Here is a 22,128-nt window from a genome sequence, read left to right as displayed (position 1 = left end):
CATTGTACCCCCAGGCGCCAATCAGAGGGACTGCTTTGATGAATAATAGACGAAACGAAGCAGATCGATATCGACATCGTCCTGACAGTCTGACCGACCTTACACAGTCAGGTGGCCGTTGTGATGGTCGTTGACGGCAACGAGCTCTCTGGGGCCCTGTCGAAATGTTTGCATTACGCATGCATACGAAAAGAAGGTCGGAGGCTATGATTCAATACTGCTGGAAAAGCGTTGGTTCTACTCAGCAAGACTACGTCTGCGTGGCCTGGATTCCCGAATCCAAAATTTGAAATCGAACCTGCTGAAAAGCACTATTATGTTTCGGCTCGGTATGAATTGCATAACCCTTTCAGGCGCTGCGTCTGCATCTATGGGCGCGACCTGAACGCTGTCAATTACTCTTACGCAAGGCGCAGTGTACACAGATGTGGAAGCAGTAAAATGCGCTGAAATCTGAAAAAAACTTGCGTAGAAACATATCAAGCCATGCTTGCGTAATTAGCTCATAAAAATGTCTTTAAAATCTATGTCTCCGCCTTTAAGATGGCTCCAGTATGGCTTCCGTGAGTGTGTATTTTCATTTGCCGGTTTTGCAAGCAGCAGCGCTTAGATAAATAACGAATTATGACAGGAATGAGCCAGAAGAAGCATACTGAGACACTGAAAGCGGCCTTATTGCACGTTTTGGACAAATGAGAACGCGGCAAAAATCGCACAATAAATCATCGAAGGAGGCGAGAATTTTTTTATGCGAAATCTTGTCTTTGGGCGCACCCATGTCGGCACGAAGATGAAACGCGATGCAGGTTTGTGCAGTCTGAAGTTTCTAAATTACCACAACTGCGTACTGGCGTGTTATGCAGCCTTAGGAACGGCATTATACATTACTGCGTGGTTTCGCGCTGGGTGCTGGTTCGCCCAAAATGCCAAGATCTCTCTACGACTCTCTGGTCCTAAGTCAAGACCTCCTGTGTAAAGCTGTAGCTCGATTATGTTCGCTAGGTGCAGACTGCGCACCCACCTCGACTTGCCGGTGCAAACAACCTTACTTACGATTAGTTTCTTCCGCCATGACCCCATTGGTGCGGGCTTTTCAATTTACTATTCTTTGAGGGAAGCAAAGGAACGAAGAAGTCTCACCTGTGGCAGTCCACCGGTGGAAGCCATGCTGAGGATCGGCGGAACTCCCCGCCTTGGCCAGCACGCTACGATGGTACGAGGGCGGCGGCTCTGCGAATGCGGCGAGATGCTAGAGTTCGCAATCAGCGCCTAGCGCACAGGCTATTTAGAAGCCATGCAGAATGCTCCGACGTTGCGAGTTGCCACTTAACGCAGAAGTTCACAAAGCAAGTTTACCATTCTACTCAAGTTTAAAGAAATCTTATTATCAAGTTGCAACCATTCCGAATGACACCTTGGCTCGGAGCACAGAAGCAGCAGAGAGAGACCGAGGCGTTGAGTGGATGACTAATGGGGCTAATGGTTACATCGCAGTTGTTCTTCAGCGTTTTCCTCCACTACAGAACTTTCCTCACATTAAAATAAAACGCAGGCGGTCATTTCAGAAGCAGTCTTTCAAGCGCCTGTAAAGGGTGCCGCCAAGGTGACTGGCGTGCTAAGGGGCAAAGCCAACTCAAGCACAGTGGGCGATTGTCATCAAATTGACAACGCTATTTGACTAGATTCTTGTGCTATCGTGTCCTTAAAATACTTTTTCCACACTTCTTTCCTTATGTTACACTGAACTACAAGGTGCCTTTGGCAGTTCTTTACTTTACTCCAATATGAGGGGTTTCGCCTGTGGTCTTTGTACCCCTGAATCTCTGTGTGGCGCAGGGAACAATTATTTTGTGTGTGCGTGTAATTTTATTTTGATATGCCTGAAATTAAATGATGGGCGTTTAGAAAATGTTTTTAGTCTATTTGACGCCCTTTGCTAGAGAAGAGCCTTTTCTGTTTTTCTTTTTTGCAGGATTAGTTGTTATTGTCCCAGTAAAGACAAGTCCATGCGCTAGCCCACTGCATAACGCACAATAATAACTACTGTCAAAGGCTGTAAACAATGAAAAGCAAAAAAAGTATAGCAAGACACGAACTGAAGCTATGTGTCACCATTAACTGTATTCGGATGCAGCCTATCGCGCTACAGCAGAACGGGATAAAGGCGGACATACCTCTGTGAATGGGTTGACTTGTTAGGCACTCGGCGCCATTCAATTTCGCCTGGAAAAAAATACGGAAAAGTTAAACATTTACCCAACAGGCAAGTGAAACAAGGCAACAAAACAAGAAAATTTGGCTCTTTTTAATTTTTGTATCCCCCCAGCGACTTTCGTCAAAATATCTTCTCGCATTTTTGTAATCTGTGATGCGATAATCCCATGTGTAATTAAAAAAGAAAGTTGGTCAAATGTTTAGGGAATCCCCAAGGTGGAGTATATTTTTGTAAGGGAGTAATGACTCATTGGCATCCACCCGAACGTAGCCATACGGTTACAAAGGAACAGCTTTCTCAGAAACTTCGCAGTTAAAGAAAACTTAAGGTTAAAGAATATTTTAGTTTTTATTTAGTGTTGTAGTTTTGCTTAGACATTGTTTTCTTTTGCATAGTTAGTGCGGGTTTCAAGCATCAATGTAAGCCGCTGGTTGATGTCTGATTGGGCAGATCTCACGCAGGGTGGGGCTGTGGCAGGGGCGCAGAGAGTAGTGCTTACATAGCCAGAGTGAGGAGGCTCGTGCGAATAAATGATAATATAAAGTTGTGGACAAACAGCAGTGCGAGCTTTTCACCAGGGCAAAAAGTGACAAGTTGTAAAAGCAACTCTTCAAGAAAACTGATCTTACGTTCTGTTCGTAAGATCAGACATTTGCACACAACACATTTCAAGGCTTTTAAAGTTAAAGAACCCACGACACATTCACCCAGATTTCAGTGCTTAAGCTTGCTTCCAGCTAAAGGAGTACGCGCGAAGCGTTGCCAGAATTTTCGCACTGTGCTACAATTTTCTACATCTGGAAATCTCACGTTCTAAATTACCTCGATGGGAGGCAAGGCGTGTTGCAGCCATAGCGGAGTTATGTTCAGATAGTTTTTACTAGTACGTAATGGCCGGCTAGTTAGTTGTCGATGCTTAGAACGGAAATACATGCTCTTTGTTTGCGTCATTTTCGTGCCTCGTCGATGTTGCTATTGCGCTGTCGTCCTAAACATTTGCCAAGCAGTGTGCGCGAACATTGATCCGAAATCCCGGTGTGCAAGAGCGTTTTCTATCTCTCTCCCTCTCTTCTTGCCTTCTCTTTTTTCTACCTGTCTCCTTCATTGGAAAAGTGGCTTTGTTTAACCCCCGGTAAACCCAACCAGATGACAGCCATTGAGTCGCAGAGGCTTGTGCTAGTGCACCGTTGCTTGCAAGAAGTTCCTCCTGGCATCACACCTAGCGAGGCGCCCGATAAAGACGCGGCGAACGTGCAGGTCAAAACCGCCCTCCCCACTGCGCGCGGTCGCAAGCGGGGATGACTTTCAACGAGCAACCGAGGGCAGACCCTGGCATGAAACGACCTCCCTACCTAAGGAACACCTGACATGCTCCCAAGAAGGGAGCAGATATACAGAATCAAAGACAAACAAATCCAGTACCAACAAAAAGCACTCCACATTCGCAATTCCTAGCGATAAAACAGAAAACTCCATTACTCGTTTGTCCGCTAATCTGCCGCTCTCCTGTTTTTGCCCCCCCCCCCCCCTCTACATCCTCATGTACCCTCCCCAACGACCCCTCCATCCCCTCTACACGAGAAGATCAGGGTGCGGTATTGTTATACCGCTCCTAGCTTCCCGCGCGAATGGGTGTGAATGAAATGCGCGGTAAAACAAGCGCCCGCTGAGTCAGCGAATGCGCCTTGGGAGGCAAGAAAAAGGCCGCGCCCAGAGGAGCAAGGAGGAGGTGAAGCAGAAAAGGGAAGTATAGGGACAGTCGCTCCCGTCTCTCCCTCCCTGTACCCAGCCTGGGGACGCGTACACAAAAAACACACCGGGACCCTGCCCAGCGCTCGCGGCCGCTGTCCCTGCAGCGTGTGGTGTTAATCTCTTTCTCCCCTTTAATTAAAGCCTCCTCTAATGAGCCGAGGGAGGAGAAGAATCCGACTAGCGCCGCACGCCAGGCAAACAAGCAAGAACATCACGCCGGGGGCGCTCCCTGCAGGCACACACGGGGAAAAAATATTCAAAAACGTCATTTAATAAAAAAAATTACGCAACACGAAATACGCCACAACGTGTTGAGATAAACTAAAAGAAAGGAAAAGCAAAGCGTCGGGAAGAGAGTGGGTCGGGAAGGGAAGAAGCATCCCTTTAGTTTGCAACGACGGGGCCGCGCCGCCGGTGCAGCGAGGGACTCGGAGAGCGATGTTGGGGATGCGTACCGCAGATATTTTGCATGCTGGCTGCGACCCTTTCTTTTCCCGAGCGAAGTCGCGGTGCTGCACTTCCTTCGCATGGCGATTCGTGCCTTTGCTCCCGGGGATTCGAAACCCGTGGCTCTCTTCGTTCCTGGCTCGGAGTGCAATGAGGTCTACCAGAAACCCGAGCAGACGCATGTTGTACAGCGACCTACTTTATAGGCGCTGCCTGCCAGCAAGTAGCCGAATATTTTGTATTATCTCCTTCCTTGACTCGTTATATCTAATGCACGATGTTCCGTCCGTTGCCGAGAACGAAGGATTTTTTTCCTTTTAGCGTAGTAAGAAAAGAGGAAAGGTGTTTATTGAAAAGCAGACAGTCTTGCCATCGAAGGTCCGTCTGCGTGCTACTGTGCAGTAGGCTGATGATAGGACAATGGTAGGCCCTGTACTACAGTTAAAGAAGGGGGGGGGGATAAAAAAATGATGTTCGATTTGCATAGTTAGGGCAAACGAGAATTACGTTCGCTAGCAGTTCGGTTTTCACTTCGGTTCCGGTGTTCAGGTCCAGCGTTCACGGATGGAAGTTGTTCGGATAGCGATAATGGGTTAATCTCCATATATGCGGAATTGGTCTTTCTCTACATTCATAGATCCCTGGGGGTCTTCCTACCACGCCTGGCGCAGTGGTGCATCGCTTGACCGCTGCACCACTGCCCTTCTATAGCAGGTGCTGCCATCAAGGTGGGGGGGGGGGGGGGGGGGGGGTGTATATGAGTTGCTTGGGTAGGGTTCAAATCCAGGTTGCTCTTCGCGAGGAGCATATCACGATTAATTGAACTGCTGCCTGACACGGTGGGCAGGTGAGCAGCTTGCCTGAAAATCTGCTTCAGACTGACTAACACAAAATGGCCAAATGCGGGGAATGGCCACTAAGTGCTAGCGCACTAAAAAAAAAGATACGGCTTGTCCTAACTCCTTTCTTGGCTTTTCGGAAGAGAGCGCCCCTAGAGACACTAAATAAATAATAAATTTTTATTTAGTGATTCTAAGCGCCCCAATTCTCAGGACACAATATACAAGCAGTGAATGCAAATATTCATTTCTGGATCGCTGCTAAGCGAAAAGCACATTGGTGCTTCATACTAATATTATATTTTTGAAAAACAAACCCAGCTGATGAAATTACTTGCTTTACATTATTTCTGCGTCTCGACTGTGGTTTGGTTCGATAGACTTTTCCGCAGCGAACGAATTGCGCGCGCGCCGACTAGCGGTTCCGGCGCTGCTTCCCAGAGGGAGCCACGAGCGCGTATGGCTGCCAAAATGAAGCCTGTGCCGGGGAGTTCGGGACATGGTTGGCGGTGTGCGGAGAAGCAAGATACTAATGAAACTCCGGAGAGTTCTCAGCTTTAAGGAATGAACTCGTTTTCACTCTCTCTCTCTTCTTTTTTAGGAGCAAGTGGGAACTTCCTCTGCGGCTTATTTTGATGTTAGTAACAAACCGCATAACTTTTTTTCAGCTACATCGCTCCATGCCTGCCCTCTGTGGTGCAAGTGCGAGTTTAGATGTCACCCTCGAAACCACATAAACTGTATTATTTAATCATTTCGTCTTAACTTATTCCCTATTTAATATGGGCTTTCTTTTATTATGGGAGCATTGCTAATATTTTATGTTAAAGTAATATTTCAGCGCGAAATAACAGTACCATTGTTTTCTTTTGACTTTTTTGTTTAAGTTTACTTTTTCCCAATACACGACTGTCTTACAGCAAACGCTACCTTCAGTTTCATTCACTTCTGCTTTTGCGAATGCGGAACAGAAAAAAATAAAATAAAAACTACGAAATGACAAGTTGGCGCCTTTACACCAGATTTTGCACAGCGAGCACCGCAGCTGTCCCTATCATCAGGTTGAATGCTAGTTACGGCTGCAAGCAACGCGAACCTCCAGAGATAGGCATTAGCTCGATGCCTTCACTTCGCACTTGGTAAGCAGTGCCATAATCTGTCACATCTCGTAGTTTAAACAGCCAGCTATCACTATATAGCACTGAGGGTCGGGTGCTTGTTACCCGTACGCATATCAGCGTGCAGAACAATTCGTAAGAAATAAAAGTTATTCTAGCTCCACTTTACAGACAAACAAAGCAAATAGAATGTTCAACTAAATGTTCAACTATCTCACAGCTATGGGAAAAGGCACGTCGGATCTATTTGTGGCCTATGCTGGTACAGCGGTGATGAACTGGCCAGCGAACCTGCTCAGCCGAAGACAAGCTCCACCGCAATGCACTAAAGAAAGACCGGAAAGCCAGAAGCGTGAGTGGTTCGCTTCCGCGTAAACAGCGATGTTGTTTTGGGTAGTTTGTGAAAGATTAGGTGGGGTTTTAACCTGCGCGGGTTATAAGTTAGTGCGAGTCGAACGGACCCTGCTCAGCCGCCGTGGCATGCAAGATGTGGTGCGTGCACTCAAGTTGAACTGGAGTTCACAGCTCGCCAAAAGCAAAGCCTCAGCGTTTATGAAGGGGACCTCGGCACACGGCAGAATATCGCATGTGGCTCATATGTTCGGATAGAAATAGGCAGCAGTAATTTTGCAGTTTGCATTGCAATCAAAAATCCGGCAGCTTGTCCGCATCGTCGTGACTAAAACCACTGACATGCACGAATAATCCGCGATAATAAATGCACACGGTTATGTTACGACGTAGTGAAACACCCGAAGCGCTCTCAAAATTGACACAGATCGGCGCCTTCCCACCAGGTTGTGCGAGGCGCGCCTTCACTCGCACCATGTCGCATTCAAGCGACGAAGGCCAGGTGACCCGACAGCATGCAGAGATGTACTCGTTAGGTTATGTTAGGTCAGGTTACTTGCTCGGTGCCTTTGCAATCCGGCTTAGTAAACAGTCTCGAGATCTCCAATCTCATTATGCCCGTAATTCCGTGCAGGCGGAAATTCTGCACCGACCTCTGATGCGCGGCGGCATACTTCGCAGGGATCGAACCTTCAATAGTACCCGGAACACGCTTACCCTGCAGAGTACCCGAAACCAATACGTAAGAAATATCATATGCTAGCTCTTCTTCACCGGCAAATAGAATGTTTATGTTTAAAATTTCAAGAATCGGCCTCAGAGCTACGGCAAAATCAATAGAGCGTCAAATTTTCGAGTCCTACGGTTACTGGCACAGCGTCGATGGCCAAGTCGACGCTCCAGTTGAGGCGAAGGCGTGCTCCACCGCAATACACGGGGCAGGGGAAACCGCGAGGCCGGAAGCGAGGATGAGCCACTTCCGGGCAAACACCACCATTTTTGTGGGGAAGACGATAAAAGCGCCCTGCTCACAGCTGGTCCACGCAAATGGTCCACAGATTCGAGCTCAGCGCGAGCCGAAGGGCCCCTGCTCAGCCATCGCCACAAATGTGTATTTCAGGCACCGACACGGCGTGCACTCAACTTCGACTGGAGGAGAGCGGCTCTCCGCAAAGAAACAAGCTTCCAAGTTGACGAAGGCGGCTTCGGCACAAGGCAGAAAAATTGGAGGGGGCACTTAAGCCCCGCATTAAGGATATGACGCTAAAGCGTCATCGGTTAATTCCCATATATGCAGAAAGTTATTCTCTAGTTCACATTCATATATCCCTAGCAGTCATTTTACCCTTTCCTGGTGCAGTGGTGCAGCGGTCAAGCGATGCGCCACTGCCACTGCGATGGCAGGTGCTCCCAGCGGTGGGCCTTGTGCAGCGCAGGCTGGCGTTCCCAAGAGACCAATCATTAATTTAACTGCCACCCGCCTTGGTGGCCAGTTCGATCCCTATCCGTTGGGCAGGTTGTGAGGACGCCGCAATTGGGTAACGTGACCTAGGTGGCCCACCTGCCTCCTAAGTTGCACTCTGGGGGCCACCTGCCAGAGCCATGCCGGTGAGTTTTCCCTCACAACGCTGACAACGTCGACACCGGATTTTCTGGTGAACGGGGCTTTTAACGCGATCGCGTTAAAACAACCTTCTCAAAACAAACGAAAATTAAATGCAGTCAACCAATGTAACAGAGAAATGAATGTAGCAGTAATACTCAATGTCCATGTTCTGCTTTATAAATTCAAAGCAATGGGAGAAAGAGCTGGAGTTGATGTGTTTTCGGCTCCTGTGAGATTGAGTGGCTTGTGCGCGCGTATAAATGGCCCTAAAAAGAATGTGAAACCGGTTTCCAGGTGCAAGAGAAACCACAAGAAAAAGTATGTGTCTTGCAAAGATAACCTTGTGTATGTGTTCAATGCCTTTGTCATGTAGTGCCTCATTCATCGGCCAAACCGGTCGTTGTTGCAACAATGTTAATAACGCTTCCGTAACATCGGAGTTCACTGCCGCGATTGGTCTCGCTTCCCCTGTCGAAAAAACAGGAGAGTTGTCCCTAATCACAAAGATAACATAACTAGAGATATAATCGAGGCATCAGAAATCGGGAAGCTGGGTGCCAAATGTGTCAGCACACCGTCTGTTTCCATCTCGATGAAAGAGCACAGCCTGCTTTCGCATAATCACTGTACTGACTAAATGTCTGCATGCTCAAAGTGATTGGGTTAGATCTACTTGTCACTTCTGTTTTGTTTGTTTTTTTGCCTGTGATACTAGAGTATATATGGCGATAGCATCCCGAATAAACATCTGTTATCAGTTCAGCGCGGTTTTTTTTTCCTTCGTCCTTTGGTCTCGTGCCTTTGCGCTGCTTCGTTTGATACTATGTCTGACCAACTCGCCCACTAGTTCATGTGTTCCATTTGTCGTTCTTATCTGTGTAATGTTAAAACACGAAGAAACCAGGAACCTCTTACAACAACGCCATGCTTTTCCATCAAAAAAGAAAAAGTCGTTCATCGTAAGCGTCGCAATTGGCGGGCCGTTGTCGGGGTCCTTGCTTATGAAATGAGTCGATTGGCGAGAAATGATGCACTATGCTGTGGACCGTTACATCAGCCAAAGCCGTGCAGCCACGAGGCCTTTTATACCTCGACTGCCATAATATACTGTGGGCATCTCACTTCATCGTACTCGACGTTTTTTAAACTGGACGCACAGAAGGTTTAAACGTGCTACAGCTGAGAAGCTCCGCGTGATACATTGTTGTATGCCAGGGTTTGTCACCAAGCGTAAAAGCTTAATGCACAGCTTCCCTATAGTCCCGTATCACGATCTTTCATCGAGCATTTGAGTAAACATTAGATACTAGATTGTACATACAGTCTACTAATCCAGATTAGACTTATTCGCTAAACAGTGTCCGCTTGCCTTTACAGCTTAAGTACAGTACTATAGCATAACATCAGGCATCTGCATTGCGGCTTTTTTCCCTTCTGTTCAGTTATGCAAAGTGCATGTCTGAAATAAAAGAGAATCTTAGCATAGCGATAGCATATACTAGCATAGATGTATACCGGATGACCGGGTGTCTTCTCCGCACGTGGTCTGAGAGCATCAGGTAATCCAGTATACATTTACGCCGCTATACCGCTCCGTTATGCTAAAACTCTCTAAAGACTGGCTCTGACCAAGACGCTGCCACGAGCACGTCCTTCGTGTTGGAGTAATAGATGTAGAGAGGGCGCCCGTGCACCACGTCACTTATCCACCCAGCAGCCCTTCCACACAGCTTCGCTAAGTTGCCCAGTGTCCCCCCTCCCACCGCCATCTGACAGCGGCACCTCTTGCAATACTCTTCCCGCGGCTGCTCCCTCAAGTCATCGGCGCGAGCAAAAAGCGCTCCCGCGCACACGGCTAGCTCCAACTGCGCGCATGGGAGAGGAGACCCCGACGAAAGGCCCTCGCGACGCCGCGTGGCCAGCGTCCTGCGGAACCACGCAGTACGCGCGCTCCTGGCCATCGGCCCACGCCTTCTGCAGAGACGCCGGCTGAGACAAAGGCGCGCGCAAGTTTTTAACGACTTCTAATGAGATGTGCAACCCACGGCAGAGGGAGGGAAAGAGAGCCCGCGTCCGCTCTCTCCGAGAACACGCGCGCGGCGCCAACCGCCATTTCTCTCTCTCTTTTTTTCTTTTTTAATTTCATTCCTATAGTTTATTTTTTGCGCGTGTGTGTGAGCGTAGCACGCGCGCGCGAGTCGGGTGCGGGTTTGCGTCTCGTGTTTGCTTGGCCCGTTTTTTGGGGCCTTGTTCAGTCGTCCGCGGTGGTGCTCCCCACTCCCCCAGCTCTTTCTCTTCTTTTGCGAATCGGAAAGGGTGCTCTGGGTGGAGGGTGGCTTAGACCCTCGCGTGAGTGTTGGTTCTCTTTCTTCTGTGGGTGGCACGTGCGCCTGCTGATGTGCCGTTGCCACTGCCTTAATGACATCTCGCGCCCGCCTTTTTGCTCTTTCTCTACCGGCCGCCGGCGTTTCTTGGACCGCTTATGCCTTGTCGTCCTTGCCGGCTGCCTTCTCCACTGCCTCCGCCTTGGACTCTGTGCTTGCCTCGTACACGAGAGAAAGTTCGGCGCCACCCGAGTGCGCGTCGGAGAGCACGTGCTCAATGCGCGCCGGTAACGCGTTCTTTTAAGAGGCAGGGGTCGAGATTCTCTTTGGACCCTTTCCGAGAAGCAGCAGCCCTTCAACACACCCACACACACCGCCGGGTCCAGTTTCGCGGTCGATAGCGGCGCATTTGTCACAAAGTTGTGCACTTCTATGCGCGCCCACACACGTCGCCGGCACGCACGCTATTAGGCCATGAGCCCTCCGGCCTGAGTTCTTCTCCCGCGCCTGGTCTCGCGCACTTCGAGCTCAGATTTTAAAGAAAGTGGGGGAAGATTCGCGCATGAGCTTACCGGTGTATACCTTGGGGGAAGGAATAGTTCCGACTGGGGAGAATATATTGCGCACTTAAATAAGCCAGCATATCTCCCACTCGTGTTTTCACTGTCTTCGTCCCTTCCGTATGCACGGTGTGGTTGAGATGGCCGCTCAGAGCGATAAGGTTGTTATCCCTTTCCTTCCTTCATTACCTCCTCCTCATCCTTATCGGTTAGATAATAGAGGCACTTGCTTCTGCGGTGGCACCATCCTAGCAAAACCGTGCCACTGGAATGACGCCAGTAAGAAGCGCGCGGCGCCATTCACTCTAAGCAAAGTAGGCACACTTGGGACCTTCAAAACAGCGGGACGTTCAAAACAAGCAACCGAGGTCTCACTCTTGCCATCATGACCCGTGAAGTCACCGTGTCGAACAAACGTCATTCACGTTGCAGAATCAAAAACCATAATGTCCGCCGACCTTCATTTCGAAAAAAAAAAGCACAAAAAGGATCTGCCCCCCCCTCCCTCCCTCACCTGCTTCTTCCTACTTCCCTATCAGTGCGGCCACTCTCAATGCCATATCAATCGCCCGGCTCAGTGGATATGACATTCGAATGCTGTGCGCTAATGTTGCGGGATCGAATCTCGGCTGTGGAGACCGCATTTCGATGCAGGCGACATGAAAAAAACGACCGTATGCTGCGATGCCAGTGCTCGTTAAAGAACCGTGGGTGGTCGAACAATCAGGAGCACGTCCACCACGGCTTTCCCCAGAGACCGTGTGGAGCTTCGGGACGTTATACCAGTTAACTAACTAGTTACGTGGATGACACGACCGCACGTGACACATTCGGAGAACGGAGTATGTGACGTCAACGCTGAAGTTGCAAGTCATGGCGTACTGTTTTTTTTTTTTCAGAAAAAGAAGCGCTTGTGATCTAGAAAGAACCCACCAGTGGCCGTTTCTAGAATTCCACTGCGATGACGTTTGTTGCGAAGATGGATGATACTTTCTATTCAATATAGAACCGGAAAAGGGTTAGTTACACACCTGACCTTTTTTTGTAATTTTATAAATGTTATCGCTACTGTACTTTTGACGCATAAGGAACAGGCTACAAAGTCTAAAAGCGGAGAGGAAACGAAACCCGTGACCTTCGACGTCATCAACAAGGTCGCGAGCCGGAATAGAGTGGTGGGAAAAAATAATATTCAAATTTGAACTCCAAATTTCTCAGAAATGAACGCTCCTTCTGCTGCTGTCAAAAACGAACCACAAATGGCCCGGCTATCGGGTTTTCCTGAGCTCAATGATGTTGCTCCCAGTGCGCCTCTAACGCTACAAACAAATGACGACCCTTTCCCAGTTCCCAGTTAAAATTTCTCGTTTTTCGGGTAACCAGAACCGAAGTCGTAGTTCTCTAACCTAAGCCACTGCTTTCCATAGTCTAGATGCTGCGCAGTGCCACTATCGAATAAATGGCTACTGGCCTACCGGCATATGTGTGTACGTGAATGCAACGCGGAATACAGACCGCACAACGCAACAAGCGGTGCTCTAGTAGGGTCCTCTTTTGAGACCATTGGCCGCGGGGCAAGGCTGAGCCGTTTGAAAGCGGAACCGCCGTTTTCCGGCGCCTTTCCAATGGAGCGCCCTAATCTCGGTCGCTCGGAACCTCCAAAGTCCGGGGGAAGCGGTTGAGAACTGCAACGCCCCCCCCCCCCCCCCCTCCTCGCCTCCTCTACCTGAAGACACGCGCACACGTTGGGACTACTACGACCAAGGTGGCTTTGCTACGACGGTCACAAACGCTCAGATATCAAGAGACGGAGCGGAGAGAACGGCGCGGGAAATAGCGCGCGTCGGCGGCTCCGAAACCAAGATGCGCGCGCTTTTGAGAAGAGCCGGCATTGCGCCGCCTCTGCTGCTGCTGCTGCTGCAGCTGCTGTTCGTCGGACAGACCATTTCCGATGCCTGCTTGCGCTTTCTTGAAGGAATTTTCAAAAAGTGGAGTCGAGGAAAGAGGGACACCGGACCGCCGCTGGGTGGCCAGGCTAGCAGGAGCGTTTTCACGGAGGTACGGTCTACGTATACCGCACACGATAAGAACAAGCGCTTGGGGATCGGCTGTTTGCGGGACACGAACTCGTTTTTAATGAAATTGTGTGACTTGTAAGAGTTTTCACACCCAAAAAGCTGTAGCTATAATAACCACTTGAAGAATAAACAAAGATAGATATTGCATTTGATCGATTATATGAGTTTTGTGACTTATTCAGGAGAAATTTTTCAACCACGACGCCTCCAACTAAGGTACAGACTATTTGTGTGATCATCGTTAGTGCTGCCTTAGAAAGAATCCGTCAGCTCCATCGCGCAAACGGCACGACAAGCATGACAGAATGGCCCCGTGCCAGTCGCTTTGTGCAAGCAGACCAATATCGCTGATCGAGTTAACCTGAACGTTGAAAAACTATTCTTGTTCCTAAGCAAATGACCGATAACATCTCCATTGTATTCATTGCGCCTCTCATGACGCCGACCTGTCACGCTCCACCCTACCTCACCTCTTTCATTTCATTTCTCCAGTCTGCCTGCTAATCTGCAATTCCGCTGCCCCAGCTCAGGTGCTTCCGTAGCGATGGCAGATGCCGGGGCTCTCAGGCAAACTCTCAGGCAAACTCTCAGGCAAACTATCATGCAAACTATCATGCAAACTATCATGCAAACTATCATGCAAACTATCATGCAAACTATCATGCAAACTATCAGGCAAACTATCATGCAAACTATCATGCAAACTATCATGCAAACTATCAGGAAAACTATCAGGAAAACTATCAGGAAAACTCTCAGGCAACCTGAGCTAATTAACAGGCAGGTACGCTTCATTTGTCGATGTATCTCGAGTCATTCGATGTATTTCTGATGGTGATATAAAGCTCCTGAACAATGAACAGCTTTGCCCAGAGATGCCGCGCTGCGGAGCAGCTTCCGTTGGAAGGGCGCAGCTTTAAAGTGAAGGAGGGATTGACCCCATTCACGTGCGCACACATGACATTTGATGGATCATCGAGATAACCGATGGTTTCATTGACATTGTGTCTGTATTAATATTGTTTAGCGCGAAAGCACTGCCTCACGAGTTCTGACCGGCTCACCGAATTTGTGTGAAGCTCGACCTTGAGGTGACCTTGGAAAAACTATAAATATATATAAGAAATATTGCCGCGACCAGGATTCGAACCCGCGGCGGCGCGAACAGATCGGCCTCGTTGGCCACTGCGCGAGAGCACAAGGCTATCGCCGCAACCGATCACAACTCGTGTTAGTGCGTTGCACATCGTCGACTTCACCAGCTAATAATTCTGTCGAACTAATATCATCACAGACGTGCCGACGACACAGCGAAGCAAAACCATGAGTCAATCAGGTTAGATACATGCTTTCACACGTCTACGCGGTTCAGCCACGTTAAAATCCTACCGCTTTTCCCTATTGGAAAGAAAAATGAATCGGGTGCACACATAATCGCATTGTAACGTTTGATTAGTTTTAATGAACTATTTTTTTATTTACGATATCCAAAGCGCGACAATCTCCTCATCCCAATATGCCGCCGCCATGATTGAGCTGGCAAGACGACGGCGCTTGCTACCCACTGAAAACCGCTCGTACAACTCCCATTGTCCAGTGCACTATCCCAGCGTGAAGTGTTGGGGAAAATTCGTGACCAGTGAAATAACTACTAAAAGACTCCGGAATTGACCATTCGTGGAAATCTCAAAGTCAGCTTCCCGGTAAGGCTTATTTTACAGCCGAAAAGTCTGGTTCCCAGTCGACACTGTTGCAGAAGCGGAAGGTGACAGGGGGCCCCCAAATTTGCGCAAACTCGGATGGTCGCGGGTTGACTTCAATGCGGCTCGGACAGAGCAGACGAAAAGGTTTGTATTGCGTCATTGCAAGCCAACTCGTGACCGGGGGGGTAGCTGCCTCTTTTTTTTCTCCCACGAAGAATGCAAGAATGTTGTCTGGGGGAAGACCTTAATGTTGTAAAATAAACCTTACGGCCAATTGTCATCACCGACTGTCACCCAACCACGTTTCCCCTCGCACAGGGTGAGGCGAGCGACACCTGCAAGGCAGTACAGTGGAGTTATAGAACATAAATCCGATGCGAGCCCTTCGAGCCCCTTGCATACAAGGGACCACTGCAGAGATCCATGGCGCTGTGAGGAGGAAGCCGACTTAATGGATTCGAAGAAACGCTTGTACCTGTACATACTATCTAGTTGGCATTCGGGTGAGTTGGGCAACCTCTTGCCTATATATGGAAGAAATCCCATGCATTCACTTCGGTTGACAACACGGACGCGGCAACAAAAATTGCGAAAAAAAAGATGGGACGGTCCGGCTGCCACGGTGGGACCCCAGCCCTCTGTTGGCGGGACAGAAGGGTGAATGCTCCCCTTTTTTAATGTCACGTGTTTACATCAAGTGGGGTCAACGAAGCCAGCGTGTCGCCCCTCCGGCTAATCACGGCGTGAATGTGCCGTCATGCGGTCCCAGAACCGCCCTACCGAACACCAATGTGCTGACAGGGCAACTTGTGGCAGTAGGACGTCAACTTCCCCCTCTTTCGAGGGGGGTGACCAGTCTGAAAGCGACATTCCTGCGAAGACTTCTCTCCCCCAGAAGAGCGGTCATTCTCTTTCTTACGTCACGCATGATGTGGGAGCGCTGTTTATGTAATGTTCAAAAACAGACGCCAAGTGGTGCCAACCAGGCGAACTAGAAGCGCGCCTGTTCAGAATCCTTGGTAACGTGATCGAGTAATCAGATTCCCCAGCCACGAATCTCGGGATGATAAACTGTAACGAGCCAGATGGCGTGTTTTTGTGCGCCCCCTATTTATGCTGGAAATGTGTAAAAAAATGGTTGCGGCGAGCCCTCATACCACTACCAGGCCTATGAAGCAGGGGTTAAGCGATGCGCCACTGCACTGGCAGGTGGCTGTTTCTATCACAGCCATAGGGACTGTGCGACACATGTTGCCCTTCCTGAGCTACCTCCCACGCAGCTGGCGCAACGCTCCTCCGAACTTACCCGAGTTACTCCGGCAGTTACTCCGGCAGTAACTCGGGTTGCTAGGCAACGGCACAATATCGGATGAATGTGCGGTGAACGTACAGTCGGGGACAAAAGTCTGTGGACCACGTGCTAATGAAACGAAGCCGATAGCTCTGCTGTTAGGGCGCATTCACACTTGTCCAAAAATCCGGCGAGCGAAGCGGATTCGCTCGCCGGAAAAACTAGGACCTGTTCTCATCTGTTGACGCCCGGGCGAGGCGGAACCGCCGCGCCTCTGCTGTTCTCGATTTTCCACACACTCCCTGGCCACCACGTCACCGCTCGCGGCGTACACAGATATGATTAGAGAAGAGCATAAATCGATGCTGTCTGTGTACCATAACCGTATTCGCGCTTGCGTATGTAAACGCAGGCACATTCCCATTTTTAGTTCAGCGTATGCAGACTCGCAACGAAACGCCCAGCCTAGTGGCGCCATCTGCTTGTCAGGACGGGAACTAGTACTGTCAACAAAACCGGCGCTCCTTTTAGGCCTAGTAGCGGCAGAATCGTCACTCAAAATAAAAAGTAAAGCAAATTTATCACTTATACTTTTGATTATAGGTGAGGTGAGACGAAGCGATGTACCGGTGTCTGATTTATGACCAGTGAACGCGCTGAACAAGGCCGCAACAACGAGAAATTCATTCCGAGGCGAGGGGTCCTGCGTCGAAGAGCGCCGCCATGTTTTTCGCCGCGACGGCGAACGCGAAAAATTTGGGTCCAGCCCGATCGTCCACGCCGCGCCGCTTTCCGCCTCGCTCGGCGTCAAAAGCGGCCGAATCCGCTTCGCTCGCCGGATTTTTGGACAAGTGTGAACGGGCCCTTAGACGCAGGCTGGAGACCACACTTGTGGACGTGAAAGTCAAAACTTCGTTCTTTCATCTCCTCTAGTGTGGTCTCCCACCGCCAGCTAATAGCAGTGCTAGGGGCTTCGTTACAGGAACGCGTGGTCCACAGACTTCTGTACCCGACTGTACGTGCGGTGAACGTACAGTGGGGGACAAAAGTCTGGAGACCACGTGTTCCTGAAACGAAGCCGATAGTTCTATTATTAGCCAGCGGCTGGAGACCGCACTTGTGGAGATGAAAGAACGAAATTTTGACATTCACGTCTACAAGTGTGGTCTCAAGCCGCCGGCTATTAGCAGAGCTATTGACTTCGTTTGGGGAACATGTGGCCTCCAGACTTTTGTCCCCGACTGTACGTGCGGTGAACGTACGTGTGGTGACAGCATTCTTGGTCAGTGTTGGTGAGCGTATGAGTGCTTTCACACTAAAACCTTTCGTAGTGTTCTCCCCTAGGCCCTCCCTGCTCTTCAATGTTTGACACTCCGCACCAGCACTTCCAGCCGGGACCTGTGGACCTCAACCTGGGAGCAAGGCGAGTCAAGGGTTCCACTTCTAACAGTGGCAACTGTCATCGCTACAATAACAAGAAAAACAACTGCTGTATCTAGAGTTGTGCACGGGCCCTTTGGAAGCCCTTTGACCCGGGCTGTCGGCGGGTCCGAGCCCGGGTATGTCTAGCTTGGACGGGCCGGCCGGGCTTCGCGATCGCGAGCACACGTACAGTCTTGGTCAGAAGTTTAGAGCCCAGGGGTTTTGCCTCTAAACCGTGTAGTGGGGCTCGTGGAAGCGTGTAGCGTTCGTGGAAATCCGACCCCATAGGAGAGGGCAGGACTAGGACCTAGAGAAGATTTGGAACCAAGTCGGTATCCAGCGAAAGGAACGATGGGATGCCTTCTCTCTTGTCCGTGTACACGGCAGAAGCGACACGCTCCGGTTCCGGCAGGGGAGACGGACAATAGTCAGGGGCGAGAGCCACGGGGTAAAAGAATGCAAATGGCGCCTCCACTGCGGCTCGGACTGTTCCGGCGCAGGCTTGGTAGTAGCAGAATAGCGTGAATAGCAGAAGGGGGGGACACGTCGCGGCCACATCGGAATTCGCAGAAGAACGCCCTGCTGTCGCTTGTTTGCTGGCTTATCCTCTGACAAGTCACAAAGTCTGCCAGTCGTGGCACCCTGTCCACGGCTTACGACGCCACGCCTGTCACTCCAATTTGTACTTCAAGCGTTTTTCTTGCTAAAGCAGCAACTCCATGCTCACTTCCGGGCGTATGCGCGGAGCGCCTGTGCGCCCAGCGCCGCGCCGCGATGGGCGTCGAAAAGGGGCATGCACCTCCATGCTCCTGGGGCTGGCACATTTCCCCTCTCGAGCCGAAGGAAAGAATTTCAAGGCGTAAAGAAAAGGGGATTGGTGGGCGCTGAAAGGACAACTTAAACCGCGAAGAAAACTGGGGGAACCTAAGGGCCGGAACTTGCAGAACGTCTAGTGCCCTCTGCAGTTTTCCAACCAAAAACCCTCGCTCGCAGACGGCAATCTCGCATTCTTCATCGAAAAGAAAGGGCGGAGATATCCCGTTATCTGCCTGAGAGGGAAGTTGTTGAAAGGAAACGATAGAGCAGGGGTGCGAACCTCAGGAGCCGGCCGAGACAGGTACTAGTCAAGGGAATGTATCATTGTAACCTTTCTACTACTTCCCTTTACACTGTCTCTGAAGCTGGTGGCGGCCATCGGAGCTTCAGGTTCTGGCAGATTTGGGGGCAGTACCCTTCAACTTTTCGAAAAAGAGTACAATGAGGGGCGATCAACTGACTCATCTCGCTCATCTCCGCTCGCGCTAACCCTTTCTGTTGGGACATCCGGAAGTGAAAACGCGATCTGTGAAAGAGGGTTTTTGGTTGGAAAACATCTTCCTGACATCTTTCCCGCAATTTTGCAAGTTGTCCATTGCGCCATGATGTGCCAATTTGATCTGCTGCGCCAAGCTGCGCGTAAACGGCAATTTACGCCCATTGCAAATATACGGGGCCAAATTTAGCCGAGTGTTATTGTCGGCTAGGCAACACTGGGCGTTCGCTACGAAACGGATTTTTGGTATATTATTTGTGATTGCCTGGGGTCGTATTTCGAGGCAAAAGTAGTTCAGGAGCTTGACATGCCCGCCATGTTTTGCACCATCATGATTGACGACAGCCCAATCCCTGAGGCCATGGTGCAGCAGCAGAACATGCTTGTCCGCTACTACTGTGCGAACACTGAAAATGTTGTGGTGGAGCAGAAGGAAGTGAGCCCCGACATGGCTGACGTCGGTGAATGCGGCCTCCACAAAGTTCACAACGCTTTTGCTGCTGGGCTGGATATGATCTGCGCGGAAGAGCAGCCTCTTGTAACTGATGCCCCCTTCTATTTCAAGTTTGCCACGAGGCATGCGGACATGAAGGAGCTGGTGAATGATCTAGGACTGCCCCAACCAGAGTTTGTGCGGCACGTGAACAGCAGCTGGCTGAAACTGCTTCCTAGTGTTGAGCGAGTGCTAAAAAAGCCATATTCCCTCACGGCATTCCCTCACGGCTGGGCAGTCAAGGTGTTCATCTATGAGGCGCGGTCGTCTGTCATCTGCGTTTTGTGACAGAACGGTGCGAACAAAGTTGTTTTTCCTTCAAAATACAGCTTAGATATTTGACAGATTTCAAACGCTCTTCCATAGCAAGGACCTTCTGCATGTTTTATATGACGAGATTGAATCTCGTGAAGTTTGTAGAGAAGTTGCGAACAAAATTGCTCTTAGTCTCATTTAATGTCACCAGCCTACTCCAAAAGTGCTCCGAAATAGCCTACAAATTGCTCCAAACTAAGACTTGCTGCTCCAAACTAAGACTTTTGCTGCTCCAAAATAAGACTTTTGCTGCTCCAAAATAAGACTTTTGCTGCTCCAAAATAAGCCTTTTGCTGCTCCAAAATAAGACTTTTGCTGCTCCAAAATAAGACTTTTGCTGTTCTAAAATAAGGCTTTTGCTGTTCCAAAATAAGACTTGCTGCTCCAAAGCTGCTGCAAAACAAGACTTTTGCTGCTCCCGTGTCTGCTCCAAAAAACTGGAGCCTGCTTCTACCCCTGGAACCTGAATGAGCCCCAACCCATTAAAAAAAAAAGTCCCCGAGAGTCCCGCGGTCCTCCGATTGTTGTAAACCGAACCCCGCTTCCGACACGCGCGCGAGTGCCCGTGCCCAGGCGCGGATATCTCACATGTACAGATATCTGCGCCCTGTTCGCGCCTGCGCGCGCGTCGCGCATGCGCAGCCAGGCTTTAGCGTACGCCCGTGCGCGTAGGCGCTCCGCCCGTACGCCTAGGATGTGTCCATCTAGTTGGGGCTTAAGAAAGCATTAGACGTTCCGGTTCAAGCAGCGAGAGAAATTTCAGCGCTGCCGGATTTGTAATGCAGGAGCGCCGTTCTTGCCTCAAGCCATCATCAATGGACGACTTGGTCTTGCATATTAACTTAGAGTGATAATTCTACACCTATATGCGTTGTGCCTAGTGTATACTCACAAACTGTCACGTGGAAAGCGAAGTAAAAAATTCAATTTCATTGAAATAAACTCATTTTCCTGAAATTCTCTCTTTGTGTCGTCGTCGCTTTGCAGGCCGGGCCCGGGCCGGGCCTTAACTCCGAGACCAGGGCCGGGCCCGAGCGGGCTCAGGGTCCTTCAGTGTCAGCCCGGGCCGGGTGCGGGCTCGAGATTGCGGCCCGTGCACAGCTCTAGCTGTATATATCCAGTGCAGTGCGCGGAAAGCGGCCGGCTCCTCTGAACTAGGTGACAGAGAGGCCCTGAAAAATTCAGTGCGCTTCAAAGGAACTTTGCATAAGGCGAGAGATTCGGACTGCCAGGGGCTAGGCAAATCACTCTGTACCTGACGCTTCATTTCATATCGCTCTACTCTACTCACTGGGGTACAACTTAGAAAAACGCCTCATGCCGGCGCTATCACCTTCAAGATCAGCCAAGGTCAAAGCGAGACTTAATCGAGACTTAATTATGCAGTTATGCCGACTAATTACTGGGGCGAATTAGCGTTAATTGGTTAATTTCAATTGAGCCAAATTTAACTTTGCGCTACAGCATCGAGTCATATACCTTTGGAAAGCTTAGGTCGAATGTAAATGCTTGGTTGCTGCAGTGGAGGGCTCCGGATAATTGCGACCCCCTGGGGTTCTTTAACGTGCACTGAAATCGCACAGTACACGGGCCTCTAAAATTTCGCCTTCATTGAAATTCGATCGCCGTGGCCGGGATCAAACCCGCGTCTTTCGGGCCAGCAGCCGAGCGCCATAACCACTCAGCCACCGCGGCGGCTCGAATGTAAATGCATTGTGCTAGTTAGCGACCCTAATTAATTAGCGTGAATTAGTTAATTACATTTAAAACCATACTTTGCGCTATAGCATCGAGTTTTATACCATTGGAGAGCTTAGGATGAGTGCATATGCGCTGTGCTAGTTAGCTACCCGAATTAACTAGTGTTAGAGTTATTTGCAGTTTAAACCAAACTTTGCGCTATAGCATCGAGTCAGTACCGTTAGAAAGCTTAAGTCAAGTGTGAACGCGCTGTGCTAGTTAGCGACCCTAGTTAATTAGCGTTAACTAGTTAACTGCAACTAAAAACAAAATCGGTCATAATCACAGAGCTCACACTCTACTAACTAGGTTCAACAGAGTTTAACCATTGCCAGTTTTTTTTTTATTTCAGTCATTAAGACGTGTATACCAATCGGCCGAAATTGGCAACCAAAAAGGTTACGTCGAATGATTTTCGTCACATTTTCGCCACTATACCAAAAAAAAAAAAACATGCGGAAACCTTGTCCTAACTGCTGAAGTCACCGCGAGAAAGCCCGTTGTCGTAAGGGTGAGCAAAAATTTATCAGGCTTTCAAGACAATGCAAGTGATTTTCTCTTT

The 22,128-nt window shown here is 49.6% G+C and overlaps 1 protein-coding gene across 1 annotated transcript in view; it reads right to left on the bottom strand.

Moving 5' to 3' along the window:
* The window catches only part of LOC144121302 (uncharacterized), a 118,003-nt gene that overhangs the window by 75,408 nt on the left and 20,467 nt on the right, over window positions 1-22,128 (bottom strand). The window contains exons 3-4 of the mRNA XM_077654444.1: window positions 2,175-2,223; window positions 1,141-1,230 (exon numbers count right to left, since the gene is read on the bottom strand). Coding sequence (XP_077510570.1) covers window positions 1,141-1,230; window positions 2,175-2,223 — 139 coding nt within the window. The remainder of the gene's footprint in view (window positions 1-1,140; window positions 1,231-2,174; window positions 2,224-22,128) is intronic.

The sequence above is a fragment of the Amblyomma americanum genome, chromosome 2 (assembly GCF_052857255.1).
Source record: "Amblyomma americanum isolate KBUSLIRL-KWMA chromosome 2, ASM5285725v1, whole genome shotgun sequence".
NCBI classification, from domain to species: Eukaryota; Metazoa; Arthropoda; class Arachnida; order Ixodida; family Ixodidae; genus Amblyomma; species Amblyomma americanum.
This window is presented reverse-complemented; position numbering and strand designations above follow the sequence as displayed.